Source organism: Drosophila albomicans, chromosome 2L, assembly GCF_009650485.2.
Source record: "Drosophila albomicans strain 15112-1751.03 chromosome 2L, ASM965048v2, whole genome shotgun sequence".
NCBI classification, from domain to species: Eukaryota; Metazoa; Arthropoda; class Insecta; order Diptera; family Drosophilidae; genus Drosophila; species Drosophila albomicans.
This window is the reverse complement of record NC_047628.2, coordinates 14,601,427-14,619,866: the sequence shown is the minus strand read 5'-3', so window position 1 is coordinate 14,619,866 and position 18,440 is coordinate 14,601,427. Positions and strand designations below refer to the sequence as shown.

At 35.4% G+C, this 18,440-nt stretch overlaps 1 protein-coding gene across 2 annotated transcripts; it reads right to left on the bottom strand.

Annotated features, from left to right (window-relative positions):
- Nucleotides 1-184: 184 nt before the first annotated feature.
- LOC127565134 (protein phosphatase 1 regulatory subunit 14B) lies at nucleotides 185-17,434 on the bottom strand. 2 transcript variants are annotated; one of them, XM_052002366.1, is made up of 4 exons: nucleotides 17,221-17,434; nucleotides 1,364-1,723; nucleotides 1,205-1,279; nucleotides 185-1,139 (listed from the first exon to the last, which is right to left on the bottom strand). In XM_052002366.1, exons 2-4 carry the CDS (start codon nucleotides 1,577-1,579, stop codon nucleotides 1,056-1,058), a joined length of 375 nt encoding a protein of 124 aa, XP_051858326.1. In that variant the 5' UTR covers nucleotides 1,580-1,723; nucleotides 17,221-17,434; the 3' UTR covers nucleotides 185-1,055. The 2 variants fall into 2 exon arrangements, with proteins under 2 accessions (XP_051858326.1, XP_051858325.1); XM_052002365.1 differs by having other exon boundaries at nucleotides 1,364-1,704.
- Between the last annotated feature and the right edge of the window lie 1,006 nt (nucleotides 17,435-18,440).

The following is an 18,440-nucleotide window of genomic DNA, read 5'->3' as shown; positions in this document are numbered from 1 at the left end:
TTAGAAATGTGTGAGTGTAAGAGAGTATGACATTTTATTTACAGTTTATATCATATCCTTGCGAAATTATCTTGTGCATTCAATAAAATTGTGTGAGAGTGTGTACTGTAATATTGCAACTGTCGGCTCTGTTGGAATCTCTATGGAAAGTTCCTTTCCTAAATTAGAAAATAGAAACTAAAACTATGAATTATATACTCTTTTTATTGCCCGGTTTACATGTATTTTTTTTTACTTTCTTGCACAATCATTTTATTCCAGTTTTGTATTAGTTTTGTTTAAGTTATAAACGGTTTCATTCGCGTCATTCTTACTCCACGTTTTGGCAGTGAACCTGAGCTTTCTTCTTTGTTCTCGTGATCAATAAACTTTACACAAACATTTCCATTAAATTGTATGTTTTACACAAGTAATTTGTTTTTCTTTTATTCAAATCATCGATAGAGTGCAGCTACAATACTTAAGCACAATGATGAGAATAAGTAATGAGTTTTGTTTTATAACTTATATAAAAAGTAATTTGATAATGATTTCATTTAAATAAATACAATTAAGCACACGTACTATGCAACAACCAGAGTGTTTTGTTTGTTTATTCATGTTTCTTATCATCATTTGTTTTAACTACACACGCTTTTGTTTTATAGCTAAACAGTTTCATTTCATTTTCAGGCCATTTATAAAGATATATATTTTTCTGTTTTTTCATTTTATTATGAAATATCATCACAAAATTGATGAAGTTATGATTTAAATTTTCTTATGGCTAAACGATGCATTTTTTTGTTTTTGTCGGTGTTAATTAAATTAAGACTACACTTTGAAATTAGGAAAAAGGAAATGGAAAAACATAACTATGAATGATAAAAAAAATTATAAATTCTATAAATTTTATTCTTTGTTCTCATGTGGATCTTAAAGCAGCTAAACTTAAAATTAATTGTATTTCGCTTGCATATTTTTTTAATGTAAGTATATGTATGTAAATATTTGTTTATGTTTATCTTTAATGATTTTTGTTGTGTTTTTGTGTGTGTGTGTGTGAATCAAGCGATTTACAGCGTTTTTGCCCGATCCAAAAGATCACTAATAAATTTCGATATGTCCGATTGCGGGCGTTTGCACACTGACAGTAATCTCTGAAAGATAATAAGATAATTGGTATTAAAGAGATGGAGATAAATAATATGGTTTATTAACTTACAATAAGATGAGATCTTCTTATGTCATCTGTGTCCATATCGAGAATCTCATCAATATCCACATCGATGGCCTCGCTCTGCCACAAAAAACGGAAAAGAAATAAAGATATCACAAGAGTTGAAGAGTGAAGTTCAGTTCAGTTCAGTTTCAATTGACTTACCGGTGGATCAAAGAGCTTCTGCAGCTCATCGTATAGCCACATCTCGACAGCCAGTCGCTTCCTGATCAAGCTCATCTGATGTGAACCATATTTGGCTGTGAGGAACTTCTCTCTGCGCTCCTTCACCTCCGCGCCCTTCTCATTGAAATTGACGCGCAGATTTGTTCGATTTGGTGAGCGTTCACAATCATTCATTTGCTCCAGGCCGCACTGCATTTTGTTTGCTGTTTGCTTTTGCTGTTGCTGTTGCTGCTGTGTTGTTTATTATTAATTAAGGCGAGTTGCGTTTATTGAACTTGCAACAGAGTCCGATGGCGGTGGCCAACGATTAATTGGCGTTACTGTAATTGAAAGCAGACACTAAATTGGTTTAACAAAATACAAAATGGCAGGCTCTTTTACTATATATTGTAATTGAATTGAATGTGTGTAATATTATGTAATCAAAAGCGATGGGAAAGTAGGGAACTCTGGTGAATTCAGGCAGCTTTCCTCATGCGTCATCAAGTTGCAATGTTTCGGACCACTTTGAATTCCAGTTATTTATGCCCATTTGGCCCAGAGGCAAAATGACTCACACAACAGCCAGCGAAGTTGGCTACATTAAAAGAGCAGGAGAGCAGGAACTGGTGAGAGAAAGAGAGAGAGGGAGAGCTAAGATCCTCTGCTTTCGACTTCTGCTTCTGGGCCATAAAGTCTTTGGCTCTGATTCACGTTTTATCTATGCACAAGATTTGTCATGAAAGCGGCAAAAAGGGAATAATTGCTCACATGACCCCCCGCTTCCCACTCTTGACCCCTCTCTCTCTCTCAGAGGACCCATCAACAGGGCTCAGTTCACGTTTCACAGTTAATTAAATTAATGTGTAATGCATATAACGAATGCGCCTCTGATTCGTTTCTCGCTTTTACGCCACACGACACATTTCACATTTTACGAGGGGACATTCACCACAAACAAACACACACACATTCACGCACACACACAGCCACCACACACACACACACACAAACACACTTGAACACATTTGGAATCTTGAACAAGTTCGTCAACTAATCAGAAACACTCTGCGACAACAAACAAAATTCTATTATTGATGAAGATAAACGAGCTACAAGCTAATCAACTGCTGCTCTATTTAAATTTATAATGTGCAATTTACAGGGTATTCTAGTCGTATATGCATATATACATGCGGTCATAAAAGTTCATTAGCCTAATGAAATTGGTTTTAAAATTTAATAACCACACAAAGTCGCAGTGCAGCAGCAAGTAATTTATAATTTACACCTTTTTGAGCAAATCAAATTCTTCGTAGCCATTAAATATTAATAATTTCATAAATATTTTCATTTCAAGAGACTAAGCAGATTTGCTAATTCCCTGAAAATTCAAAGTACTTTCCAACGTGTGAAAATTGAGAGGAAATAAATATTTGTGGCACAATTGTTGATGTTTTTGCTTTTTCAAGAAAGGCACTTAAGTGATTTAGTTTGAGTTTCTGGCAAAGCGCATAAATTATTTACCGGGGCTTAATTGTATTAACTGAATCATTGAGCTAATGTTTAAATATTGCACTAATATTTACTCTGTGGTAGTGGCCTTCACATCTTATTTAGCAAAATGTAATTGTTCTTGTGAAAATCACAAAAATATTTGCACATCTTTTTTCTTTTGTTTGTGGACACATTTCTCTGAAATTGCTCTTTTATTACTTTATTATTATTTCATTATTATGGTCAAATAATCTTCTTTTATTAAGGTCATTTAATATTTTTATTCCGGATTTGCTGAATATAAAAAACAAATAAATATTATGTGCATTATACTGCACATTTAGAAGAATATGTAAGAACATGATAATTAAATTAAACGAGTATATTTTCTATTAAATTTTCTTTATTCTATTTTATTCTATTATTATAAAGATCCATATTTGCAAGCTAATATACAACATGACATCAGTTGGTTTGTAAAGTAAGTTGTCTGATTTTGTATATTATTTTCAAGTTAATATTGAAAGTAAGGCAATATAATTTTTGCAAGTAATAATAATTTGAAGTAACCCCATCAAAAATTGTATATCTTAGGGTATAGACTAGTCTGTGTCTGCATCTGTTAAATAATTCTATCGTATATTTTGGGTAAATGTCAATTTTAATTTTTGATTCGACATGCAATGAAGGAGGAAATTGGTCAGCTGAAGTTAATTGATTCGTGGTGCATTTGAAATGCAATTTACAATACAAATTGGCTGTAGCACAATCGTGGAGCAGGTGGAGTAATGGATTCTCTGGATGGTTCTATCTACAAGTTGAGGCTAGTCACAAATTTCCTTTCACAACGAATTAGCCAACAGCAGGTAACGAGAGTAGCACGGGCTAAATTGAATCAAATCAAAGTTGTTGGCCCAAAAGGTAAACTCGCGAAGGCACAAGACATGTGAAAAATATGTACATATATACATATATATAGTTTGTGCCCCCATCCCGGAAGTTTCCGCAACGTTGCACATCGCTCAAATTGGGTACCACAAAAGGGGGTAGTCGGGGAGTAGTGGGAAAAGTGCGGCGTCTGTCGACAGTTACAATGTTGTTACAATTTTTCATAGTATGTAAGTTACTTGGCAATTGTTGTGCATGCAACGTGTTGCATGTTATTGTTATTGTTTGCGGCCATTTCAACATTATATTTATGCAAAGTTTATCTTGTTGCCACAACGTTAGCTGTGGCAACCAGAGTAATAACAAAAGAAGTTACCTCTGCCGCATGCCAACTACTTCGTACCTCGCTTACCTCGTAATCTAATGGCAAACGAAGTCAACGGTTCAACTGCCTCTTTTTTCACTTTGAGAAAAAGTGCATTGAAAAATTCCTCAGATAACTTTTTCCTATGCAAAGTGCTCTCCCACGATTATGAGCCATTTCGTGCATAAATACTTTATGGAAGAAGCCAACCCATAACATATCATGTCAGCGGTCTATCAGTTAAGCGTAGTATTTACCACTAGGCCAGCGGATCTGGACAATTAGGCCCCGATGTCAGGCAATTTCCGGCATTAAACAAAACTGAGAAATGAATGAGGTAGAAAGACAAAAGGCAAAGCGCATGTTTTTGGTCGCTTTCAAGTGTCTCATATTACGTTCTTTTCTCTGCTCTCTTTTTTTGATTCTCTTGAGAGTGACAAGCTAAACGTCAGTTTCGTAATTGCTTATGACTCTTAAGTAAATCTGGTATCAGATTTCACCACACACACAACGAGCCCCAATTGAATCGTGTGAACGCGATAGAAATATTATGAAGTGAACACATAACTCAGCTAAACTCAACACCATTGTTATTTTTAGTTAATGGCTGGAACAGTTTTTTTATTTATTTTTTTTTTTTTTTTAGATGCGGAAACTTTGGCGCAACAGCTAAAAATGTTTCGCTTGCCACATGCCCCACAAAAATGAAAATGAAAAATTCAAAAATGAAAACCAAAAATTCGATTGCAAGCGTAACTATTTTTTGACCGTTTGCAATTTTGTGTGTTTTCGTTTGTTTTTTGTACACAACTTTTGCCCATGAAAGGAAAATCGAATTGGGGATTGGCTCTTTGGAGTTTGAGTTTGGGGAATTTGTGCGTGGGCTTCAAACACACAAAAATCGACTCCCTTTCTATAACATCGGGTGTCGGTGCCAGGTTCGTGACGTTCCCTCTGTATCTGTGTGTGTGTTGCCATTGACATTTTTAGCGCTTGATAACTTTTATTTTCCCTCTCGGTTTTTGTTTTATTACGAGGGTAGAGACATATGTTCCCAATTCGGTTGTTTTTGTTATTGGGGTCAAAGCTGTTGGCAAATGTCACAGCAAAAATTGATCTAAAATATTGTATAAATATACAATGCCTATATATTTTATTTTTGCCTGTCAAAATGTCAATTAAGTGAGAGAGTAAATGTCATTGGCACAGTCAAATTTGGGTTAAGGTACTTCCAAATTTTGTGAGTTCTTTAAATATATTATGAGGAAGTGAAAATAGCAAAAAAAAAATGGGTTTTTTTTTGTGTGCAAATCATAAGCATAATTTATATGGCAAACATTCTCATATATCATATCAAATATTCAATGAACAACTCATATATCATTCCATTGTTTTTTCATTTTTTCTTTTATCTAGATCAAAAATTGTAGCAACAACAGCTGTTGTTTTTTCCCAAAACTTATCGGATGTATAAAAGTTTAGTCAGTCGCACACCTTAAAACGTATCAATTGAATACCTTAATGAACAATCATAAACAATATATAAAAAATCGAAACACTTTGAAAAGCGATAAGTGTGCTAGACTTAGAAATACACTTTATTTTCATTGCAAATTATTAACAACTAGATAATAATTTGTATTTATGTTAATTCGTATTTGCTAAATGATTTAAAAATACATTTATATTAAGTCGCATTTGCTAAATGATTTAAAAATAAATCTCAAACTCTGCTGACTAATAATCTCTTTGTATATTTCAACCAAAAAAAGTAAGTCAACAAAAGCTCTTAATTGTTGTCATCAGACCCCAATAAATTTTGGCTAATGTTAACTCTAATGTTACACATTTTGCCAGTTAATTATAATGCTCTCTCTCTTGGGTCTGTTATGGGTATGAGAAGCCTTTTATATGCAATCAGTTTAGACTAATCAAATTTTGAGTAACTCTGACAAAAAGACACTCTCGCACACAAAAGGCATAAAAGGCAAACCAAACACGAGCCAATTAACAAAACGCAAATTTGATGAGCCATCATATTTACTCGTTAAAAAAAAAAGTGGAAAATAAAGAGCAGAGCCCGCAGTAAGAAGAAGAATACAAATCGGTAACGACAGCTTCCATCTAATTGATTTTTAAGCATCACCATATCTGAACGATAGAGGGCGCCCTGAAGTGCGTCAGGCTTCATTTTATGTTCGGTCTCTGATCTCTTTTGTCCGCTCTTCTGTCCCCCGCTGTGCGTTGTCCATATAGGGAAGACATGCAAATCACATGCCGTCGAGAAGTGGCGCAATTGCCATTAAGACCTTTTACGACTTTTGATTTGGACAGTTTTTGTGGTTTTGGTCAGGCGCCTAGTTTCAAGATTTATTCGAGTGTGTAAGGCTTACAGCAAAAATACTATGCTAATTTCAAGGAAATTACGAGCGACGCTTAATTACGGCCCATATTAATAGCTTTATGCATTTATGGATGCTTGTCTCGCAAATAAAAACAAGTAAGAAAGCTTTAGTCGAGTGTACTCGACTGTGATATACCCGCTACCCATTTTGAATAAAAGCAATATATTTTGCGGTATTATTCTCAAAATATACCAAACATACTGCAAAAATACTAAAATATACCAAATGGTATATGTGGTATATCGATATAGTACCGCATTCAAATATACCATAGACGGCACGATATACCAGATTGTCGGCCAAAGTCACTCAGACCCATAGTAAGTAGGCGTTTTTGCCCATACAAAAGTATTTCTTTAATAGCTTCCACAATTTTTGTCTGATCGCAACCAAATTTTCAGGGATCATAACTACTATAGTTATTACTGTATATACCAAAATTCGTAACTCTAGCTTGTTATTCGATTTTTTTGATTTGCAGGGGCGGAAGTGGGCGTGGCAAAAATTTGAAACAAACTTGATCTGCGTGCAAACATAACAAATGCTGTCGAAAAAAAATTATAGCTCTATCTCGTATAGTCTCTGAGATCTAGGTGTTCATACGGACAGACGGACAGACGGACATGGCTATATCGTCTCGGCTGTTGACGCTGATCAAGAATATATATACTTTATAGGGTCGGAGATGCCTCCTTCTACCTGTTACATACATTTCCTGCCGGCACAAAGTTATAATACCCTTCTACTCTATGGGTAGCGGGTATAAAAAACTAGAGTTCATTAAAGACTGCGAGGCGGGCAACAGAATGTTTAACTTGAAAATATGTTAAAGGAACAACAACTACTATTATATCGAGTTTACACTCTCTCATTTGATATACCTGTTAAATGCAAAACTTATGCGTGCTTTAATGTGCTATCATTAAGAGTGTAACTTGCTTTCTTCTTTTTCTTGAGAAAACATTACGTACAGATATTCGGTATAAAAATATACTAACATTTTGATTATTTAAGTGATGCAGCTAGAGAAGCTTTGTTCATACAGAAAGTGCAATAAAATAGTCTAAAATATTCTAATATTTAATTTGGAATAGAAATTGTTTAGCCGTTTTGATTGCCAGATCAAACTAATTCGCTTTTAATTCTCTTTTTTTCCAATACCTAATGAAGTTGATATATATTTTAAATGCAAATTGATTATTCTCTTTTATTCTTTACGTATACGTAATAAAAATGACTATGCAAACATTCCTAATCCAAAATTAACTCTGACTGTCGCATTCTTTACAGTTTATGCTAAAGATAGGTCTATAAATAACTTCTCGGCCTGTTTTTTTTTTTTACATTGCTAATATACTTTGCTTTACGGCAATATAAGTAGCACACTTTTACAGCAACAGAGCCAAGAGCAATAAAAATAGGAGTCGAATTTTTTGATTTAGCAATTTGTGTGATTTATCTCACGGATAGCGTTTTTCTCTAAATTCTCTACGCCTTTGTTGCTCTCGTGTAAGAAGTGTTTTTTTGAATGTCTGCCAAAATTGTTTTGGGGCATGCGACGAATGCTGCTCATCATTATTTCCAAACATTTCGTGTTATTTAATGGGTTATACTATGTTATGTACATAAATTTTTTATTTGCAGAACAGAACTTCGTCAAATTGGGCTAATGACTGCGGTTTGAGTTCTATGTTTGATTGAAATCGAACCGCAGCCAAAAGATAGAACACAAATCTAAACCAAAGAGGTTTTGATTTTTTTTTTTACTGCTGCGGAAAAAAACCCGAGCATAGATTTACATAAACAAAATCAAATAATGTCTACAAAAGAAATGCAAATCGCAGAGAGAGAAGTAGAGAGAGAGAGAGCGAGAGTGAGAGAGAAAGATGGCCATAAAGATACGTATCGCGGAGAGGTGAAGACGAATAAATATGATAAGGCATTCAAAATGAGTTCATTAAGTCAAAAAGGCAATGGAGCACAAAGCCAAACTGAGCGTGGCATTAACCCATATTGAAACGAATCGAAATGCGCTAAAACCAGTTACAGCTTATGACCGGTAAAAGCAACAAGCAAGAGGGGAAATGCGTAAGACGCAAACAGATAGAGAGGGAAACAGAGAGAAAGAGAGAGAGTGAAGCTGAGTGCAAGCGAACGAGGAACTCAAAGCGATTTTGAAATTCCAAATTCATTCATAGAGCTGCGTTTTGAGTTTCCACAAGGGGGATATTATCTGTTGTCTAGTCTTTTGTTTGGTTTTTATTTCGGGAGAGAAAAGTGAAATGTGACGCGGCTATGCTAAAATAGAAAAAAACCGTCTTAAATGTGGGGCCCACATACAAATATCTGGCTTTGTATACGCATATGCAAATGTTTATGATTGGCGGCGGCAAACAAACAAACAAATGAATATCTGTGAAATTTATAGGCCTGGCGAGTTTTCACTAGCAACTTGGGAACATGGGAACTACTCCTCGCATTGACCTTAAGTAAGCCCTTGGATCTATTAATACAGCTTATAGACGACGTCGACTTATCAGGCAGACGAAACAAAAAACAGCCCCATACATAGTATTACAATAAATTGTGTTATAAGTATTTGAATTAACCGGCAGCTGTCTCATTGCATAAACAATAAATCGGCTAAATGGAAATGTACAAGCAATCAGCTGATAACCTGCAGCTGTCACGATCCCAGACTCTAGAAAAATTTCCATATATATATATATATGTATATATATTCATAAATTTCAATAATAATAATAGTTGTTCGAACAACGCAAATTGGCATATTGAACATTTTCAATGCCAATTGATTTCTTTTCTTTCCTCTTTGCTCGTTCTCTCACACCTCCCCAATCAGGGGGATTGATTGATTGATTGACGCGCATGCTATAACCTATCTAGAACCTATCTTAAATGTCATGCTAATTTCGAGGCATTTTCGCAAATTAAACTTGAATATATTTAAATTAATCAGCAGACACACAAATCACAATCACAGCACAAACAGACAACTCAATCTATTAATCAACATCAGCATCAGACGATAATAAATAGATGAATTCTTTTTATTCCACGCAGTCGATGTCAACGCACTTTTCGAACTCTCCGATACTACAATTCAATAATGATTGCCAAACTCTCGCATATGAAATACAAACTTGCCATTAATGAGCTAATTTAATAATAATTTTTAAATGGCTTTTAATTTTTTGCGCAATCTTATTTTTAAAATGTGGTTTGCGTTTTGATACCCTGGAGGTTGAAAATAAAAATATAGAACGAGTTTTGTGGTAATAATAAATTATATAAATAACTTTTTGTGGCAAATAAATGTTTTAATTAACTTTGTTAAAAACATTAATAATTATCCTTGCAACCCAAAATATAAATAAATGCTTTACAAAGTTGAAATTTCAAATGAAAATCGAATAATATAAATTAAATGTTGAGTGCTTTTTAACAACAATACAATTAGCGGATACATGAGCTAAAACAAAAGCAAAAAAAAGACTGTAAGCAACCCCCTATTGACAGCTGAATTAATGATTAATTCTCTGACCCATTTTGGTGACTTTTTTTTGCTTTGTCGGTTATTTTCATTCTTTACAGTTAGTCTCAGTTTCAACTTATGTTACTCATGCCCGCATTTCCGGCATCTTTCAACCCACACGTCGAGAGTTAAAATAACACAACTTGCGCCATAATAAATTTAATTAAAAATCCCTCCAAAAGAAAAACGCAACAATTCTATAGAAAAAACACATTTCCACAATCAGCAGAAATTCAATATAGTACTTCAAGCTTTTTTAGACGCACAACAATACGAATAACAATACTCGTAAGTAAAAGTCTTCAATCAGACATTTCGCAATCTCGCCAACTCAGACATGACTCAGTGTGAGTTGCCTTTGGGTTCTGGGATTTCGAATGGGTTCTTGCTTTTTTTCGTTTCTTATTCTTGGGCAACATTGTAAATGCCAATTTTTGTGTGTTATTCAAAAGTTAATTTACCTTATTGTTTATTCATTTCGCGGCGTTCTTTTCGGACCCCCTCCCTTCTACTTGGCTTCAATAATTTGCTGCGCACATTAAAATAAAAAATGTAAAAAGCAAAAAAAAGAAAAAAACTAAAGTTAAATGAGGTTACGTCGTACACAAAAGAGACTTATGGGTAAATAATTACAAGTGAAAACACCTACGAGATACACGATCTGTGTGTGGTGTCAAGTAGCCAGGCCAATAGGCAGACAGGCCAACTCAAGTGGTTGGCAGTGTTGTCACAAAAAGCCCTGTTCGTTGAGTTTGTTGACCTCCCCCCGAAGAAGAGATGAGAGAGGAGAGCCCCAAACACTCGTGCCTTGTTTGGCAAGAACAAATGGAGTCATATTCAAATGGCCAATGGCCAAAATGAAGTGTCATGCCAAACTTATATAATGTGTGTATAATTTGGTTAAGCCGAAAAAGTTTTTCCGCTGCGATGTTGTTGGGAAAACTAAAGAACACCGTCAACAAATTGTTTTTCCAGACAATTTTTCGTATTTGTTGCTTAATTTATTGTTTTCGCAATATATTTTTCGTGTTGTTGTTTTACGGCCGCAGCAGATTGCGTCATGAGGCATGAAAACAAACATCGCTATAACATATATTAGTTAGAGGTGGAGGAGAGGTGAATGAGAGTTCCCGGTATACTTAAACGAGATGGCATCGAGATGTCGAGAGTGGTTGGTGGGTTTATAAATAGACGGATTTTGTCATTGAGCTATGGATTGGCCGACATTTCTGCGAGACTGTCAACTTCAAGTATGAGAAAATAATTTGTTGGCACCTCAAACAAATGACGCGACGACAGGAAATAATTAAAATCAAAGGCGGGTGTACACGACACTCGAGTGCCCTGCAAAAGCACTTGGCAACTACTATGAAAAGAAAGTAATGAAAAGATTCAAAATAAATTGCTAAGCGAAAGAGTTGTAATTTATGATGATCATGATCTTTATTTTTAGATTTAGCATTGTTGAAATAAAGAAAGAAAGATTTCTTTTTATTTTTTTGAAGTTCAGTTTTTATGACGAACTAAAACCTTCAGCTATCATTTCCTTTTCGTGATAAAATTGAAAAAAATAGCATGATCAAAGCTGGCAGAACAAACAAATATTACTTCAAGCTTATCTAAGGAAGACAAACAATTCATTTCCTGATAATAAACGATCAGAGAACGCTGATAGAATGCACTATTTACACAGCTTATCGGGCATTGTGCAGCAGCAGTGTTTTATCAAAGTCAAAGTTCTTGAGCTGGAAGCCAATCGATAATATAAACACAGAACACTCTGAGCAACCCAAACAAACTACACGCACTCACAATTCAAAGTCAAAGTCATACAATGGAAATGGGGAGAAGAATAGGGCAATGATGGGCATAGGAATGGGGATGGGAGAGGGAGGTTTGGAGGTCTGTAGGTCTATCAAAATTGAAGGCGATAGGAGCACAACGTGTTGTACATAGATGAATGCATTGAACGCCAGTCGAAAGGCAATCAAAAGGAAAACAAGCATGAGTGCTTTTGAGGCCAACTGAGGTCGACGCTTCAGATACTCAGCAGGCAGCAAGGAAAGCGAGTGTTTAAGAATTGGAGCTATAATCTATCTAATAAATATACAACAATTTATCATCGATAATAAATATTAGAAATCATAAAGGAAATGAACTGTTGAGTATAATAATAATAAATTAAATGAAGCTAAATTAACGTATTGATTGCAACTCATTTCGGTAAAGAAAAATGAGATATACTTTTAATAGACATTCCCTAGCATTTTCCAACTAATTAAAATTGTCGTTGTAAATGTAATCATATATCTGTAATTTCTTCACAAACTTCAACTAATAAATATTTTGAATCTACCCCATTTGAGTATTCTTTTGCATTTACAGGATATTCCAATATGTATACGATATGAACGATGTCTATAAATAAAAGCGCTTGTGATAAATAATGCAATAGAAATTGTGCGGGTCTCGCATTGAACTTAGCTGGTGGGTGGAGCAGCGACCAGAGTGAGGAGGGGAGGGGGTGCTACAACGGGGAGCAGTGTGGGAGAGACGACGGCTGTTCATCATAAGTTGTGACCAGCAAATCACGAGAATCACGCAAAATGCACGCAGCGGGACGTCAAAGCTCTGCTTTGCTCTGCTTGAGCTGTTTATTTATTTATTAATGCGGCAAGTTTCACACTTTTATACAAACAAATACACAAGCACACTCGCTATATATACATATGTATATATGTGTATGTATAACGGCAATTGTGTCGTTCGCCTGGCAACGATTGGAGGCCATAAAGGCGTCGGGGCATTCAATGCACACACTCGTGAGTGTTTTCGACCGAGTCGATTAGCAACAAAAGATGCAATGAGCTGCAAATATTGATTGAATGCCGCATGGACTCACTATCAATGAGTCCATATGTCAAATTCTGCACGCTGCTCTATAAATGTTATTTTATGACCACAGTATCACATTACGCATACGCTCCGTCGTCAGGCTGGCGCTCGCACTAGGTTAGAGTTCAATGAAACAATCCAACTGTCTGCACAACTGTCTCTGATTACATCGTCGCTGTGTAGTTGTGCACCACTTGATATTGTTGCTTGTGGCTTTTAAATAATTTTATTGTTGATAAGCATGAAATTCCTGATACTCCCTGAGGATATTTATCAGCTGAAATTCCTTGCTATTTATTTACATACTGTTTTATTTGCCAAACATTGCGAATAAATTTTGTGTTTGATACTTTGGCAATATGCAAACATTTGTTCGATTTGCTTACCACTTAAATGCTTAAGAGAAAGAATTTTTCGACATTTATTTATGTTAAATATATATACGAGAAATTAAATGCTAGAATATATTAAGGTAAATAGTTTTCATTCAAAGATATTTAATGGCATTGCTCATTATTATTTAAGCGCATTTAGCTTTTTCTATTTTTAAACTTAAATATGATTATTTAATCATACATTAGAGAACTATAAATTGTTGAATATTTCTCAGAAATCCAATTTTAAATTGAAACGATTTTTTTATTCAGTAGTTCGCTCAATTCGATTGAATGAAAGTAAAGCAACAAATCAACATAAAGATGTGTGAATGAAACGATTGTAGCATAGCAAATGTTGAATAAATCATTGAAGTAATCAAATAAAACTTGAAGTTATATAAATGCTATGCATAATGCGATCTCAATGAACGTTCCCCAAAAAATGAAACACTGACCACAGCAGATAAATGATCCCCTTCTCATTTGTATGTCTTGCAACGTTTCTAATTATAAGCGAAACGAAATGATTTTTATTTTTATTATTTATTTTTCTTATTTTTCTATTTTGCTGCTGATGTTGTTGTTGTTGCCCTTCTATTTGCTACACATTCGGTGCGGTATTTGCTTTTCTCATTGTCTCAGAGATTATATAGACTGTGTCTGTGTGTTGTTTGTGTTTCAATCTTAACGAGTTTGCCGCCGTGTCTTACATTTCCGTTAACCAAAAGATAGCAGGCCAAGAAAGAGCATTTATTTCTGTTGTGCTTCTTGCTTCTTGTGTTGGGCCTAACAATATGCCAAACACGTCGCGCAGCTGCTTATTAATCTTTTTGACGAAATCGGGAAACATGGAACATGCTCACATTTTGTGAACTCTGTCAGAGATTTCTTAATTTGTTGCCCGTTGTTGGCCTGAGGATGTTTGCGTTTGCCTGCGAAACTATTGTTTAATTTCAAATTAATTTATTGCCATTTAGCGTTCAACCATTTTTTGTTGAAGCGTCATAATTAATGTTTGTTTCGAATCAATTCGAAGGTCGCGATTTCATTCTTCTACAACTACAGAAAAGCTAATCTTTAAATCTCTAAAAAAATAAATAAAAATAAACTGCAAAAGTAAAGAAATAATCAACAAAGCAAACCTAAATACTAGACGCAGCGTATCTCTCAATCGATTTTTAAATACACTTCGAGCGTTCGTTGTTTCACAACAATGGTAACAGAGGAACACTTTGGGGCAGCTTACGGAGCTTGGAGTCTGGGGCTGTGGGGATGTTGGGATGTGAGGTCAGGCCAACGACGCGACGACGCGACGTGGCGACGAGGCGACGAGTCATCGAATCATCGAACAATACAACGTGTTGTATTTTACCTTGGCTTCATGTGTAATGTCGACGTTGTACATGTGGCAAGCACCCTGTATGCTATCGATTAAGAAGCAGACAAAGTAGACGACGCAACAACAAGAGCAACAGAGCAACAGCAACAAGAAGAAAATATGTAAACATGTCAGAATCAAACTCGTGTGTCCAATACTTAATGTTGTATCTTGTGCATCGTATCTTTATTTTTTCTGTCTTTGTTTTCTTATTGCAAACGGTGTGATTAGACACACACACTCTCTCACCGATGCGGTGGCAAAGCAAATGTTATGGAAGCAATAAAACCAGGTTACAAAATGCAGTCCAGACACAACATAAAACTCGCCAACGACACACTTAAAAATCAGCACAGAAGCCCACAATGCAACGCAACACAAAAGAGACGGACAGCGAGAGAGATAAAAAGAAACATCAATTAAACTGGCGACTAACCAGTAAATTCTTCTACATAGTAGCAGAAAAAAAGTGAGTCTGCGATTGATAAAAAGTCAATTAAATTGAATTATGCCTGTAACACAATCCACTCGACAGTTAAACTTGTCTGCTTAACAACATCTACATCTCCTTCCGACACCATCGCAATTTTTTCTCTAGCTCTCCAGAACTCTAAAGAAAGTTGAACATTTTTTTTTCAACAAATGTCTAACTAGCATTTTTCTAACTTTTTTCAACTTGCCTAAACTTTGCAGTTATTTGCTAAACAAAATGTACTTGCAAATTGTTGGTAACATTGCCATTTACTTGACTCAAATGTCATTGTAAACAATAGATAAAGTTGCTCTACAAACTTTTAAAAAATTAGATATTTTGTTTCGCTTAGAAAAACTTTGGAAATGCAGCGATATTGTATTCATAGCTTTGGAATGAAAACTCTGTAATTAAATTATGGAACTCCATTGAAACATATTTAAGAAAATATATAAAAAAGTTGCAAATAAAATATGTCATTTGAATTCAAAGTAATGAACTTTTTGTCTAAAAAAAAGAGATGTCGAATAAAAGAAATATATTTGTTTTTTTTAATAAAAGTCAAAACATATTAAAAGAAATTCAAATAAATAATTATTTATATAAATTTCTTGTAAGAATATGTTTAAAATTATCATAAAATGGCAATATCAACATTTGGTTTTTAGAATCTTATATACTCGTAGTCTAAGCTATTTAATAAACTTTATTATAATAATAATCGATCGATTTGCGAAATTTTTGCTTTCAAAATGTGTTCATTAACTTTTTTTTATTCCCTAAACGAAAAATAAATAAAGACATTTCATTAAAAAACATTTCTTGAGCTTACATTTTCCTTTAGTTTATTTTAATTACCAACTTTATTGCTTGTGTAAAAATGCTTCGACTCTAAAATCAAATGTGCATGCTCGTATAACTCGATTCTGCTGTAGACCACAACAAACTAGCAACGCTATTTAAGCAAAGTGTTTGATTTGTTGCTCATCTAATGCTGCAGGCGACTAACTTCCTCTCCTCCCTCTCTCTCTCTCTATCGCTCTCACCATAAGTATTCTCCCCAAAGGCAACGACTGCGACTGGAACTGAAAATTGCCACTGCAAGCCAGCGAGTTTGTCTGACGCTGAGTCCGAGATCGAGTCCACGTCCGACTGGGCCTGAAGCGTGAAGCGCAGTTGCGTTTTCGTTACGTTTGGCTGCATGCGTACGGCATGCGAGAGACAGAGAAAGACGGCAAGAGAGAGAGGAAAAGGGGGAGATATAGAGAAGACCACCCTCCCAGCCAATAACATACGACAACAACAACGAAAAAAAAAGAGGTTTCATATATGAAGTTGTAAATATGTAGAAGCTTTTGGGACTGGGGAGAAATAAACGAGCCAGCCACTGCATAAAATTCCACAGCTCGACACGCACACACAGCACCAACAGCACCAACAGCTTGTGGCAGCTTCTGCTGTGCCGCAATGTCTGGTGGCTGGGGACGAGCACCAGCACGCTTAGGCCTAGGCCTAGGCCTGGCTTGGTCAGGTCTGGCCGGAACGCTTGACCGGCTGATGATGCTGTCTGTCGACTCCACTTGCATCGGACTCGACTGACTGGCCAACAAGATACAACAAAAAAAGAACATAACTCGTAGCTATTGAGATATTTTCCGGTTCCAGAAGCCATCAAGAAAGTGCAGACATCGAGAGAACATTATATATTCGAATTAATAACAATATTTAGTATGGGCAATTATTTACGTTGCTTTTTCCCAAATGAATTTTCCAAATTTAATTGATGTTTACTTTGCCTGCGATTGTTTCTTTCACTTGCAGCGATTTTTAATTACTATTTGTTTTCTTGTTGTTATAGTTGTTGTTTGGCTTTTGGCTGTTTTAGGATTTTTCCACTTTTCTGCGGCTACTTTCTGCTCAATGAAATTTTCATTTGCACGAGAGCACAATGAGGGCGCAGCAGCACGGTGTTGTAGCTGAGCTGAAGTTAAATGCACAACACTCACACACAATCTCACAACTTACACTCTTTTTAGAAGCAGCACAAATACAGGCGAAATACACATACGCAACGTAGACGCGACACGAGACAACAAAGTGTTTTTCTTTTTTCTTTCTGTTTTCTGTTTTGCCTCAGCTCTGTTTAAAAAGCGGCAAGTCAAACACGAGTGCAACGAGTGAAAAAACGCGCAGCCAATTCGGTTAGCACCATGAGAAGTCTGAAACTGAACTGAACTGAAGTTTGGAAAATTCAACACAACCGCAGCAGCGCTGAGAGATACACATAAAATGTTAACTGCCGGCATTTGCACTAACAGCGAGAGAGAGAGACAGAGAGCGAGCGCATTCTGTTAACTTAACAGTCTGTTAGACTGTTAGCTTGTGGGCTGAGCGCGTTGATTGACTGTTGATTTGTGGGCTTTCCATGGTGCGATTAATGGCGATGGCTCAGCGGATGGTCGCACAATATGTTGAGCTTGGCTGGATCTGCTGTTGTTATTATTTTTAGTGTTTTATTTTTTTTGTTTTTCGTTTTTCGTTTTTTTGGTTTTGCTGTTACCAATAATCACAAAGCGCTGGCGGCGCAGAACTCTCACTGTGAGATACAATTTGATTTTTTGCTCGCTCATTTATAATATTTATTATTTATTTATAGTTTCACAAACAGCTTGCGATCAAAAGATTCCATTAAATTCCATTACAAACTTAGTCTTAACGAATTTTTGTTAGCTTAAGTCTTTTGTTACATCGATTTTAACAAGAGATTCCATTAAATTCGCATTTAAAATATGACTTCGCAAAGTATTTCTGATTAATCCTCAAGCTAGAGACTTTACTAACATCGTTTAGAGTATTTTTTTCTATTTTAGATTCTTTATCAAACTCTCAGTGTGGTTTTCAATTTGCAAGCTTGACTCATGCAGCATAATGTGTTTATTTTAAATAACATTTATTACTGTGTTAAGCCAGCACTCAAAATGTATTTAAACTTCAGTCATTAGTTTTATCTGCTATTGCCAGGCGAATTATCATTAGATTAGTTTTATTTATAGCCAAAGCAAAAGCATTTTAAAATCGTGACGTTGGCTTAGTCATGCCACAGACCAAAAGCTCTTCTAATTTAATTATCGAATAGAAGATTGGGATTGTCTTGGGAGGAACTAAATTCGTGTTAGGTGTTTGACCAGCGCTAAAAACTAGTGTGTACTGTAAAGTTTCTCATATGTAATCAAGTCAGTTTTAAT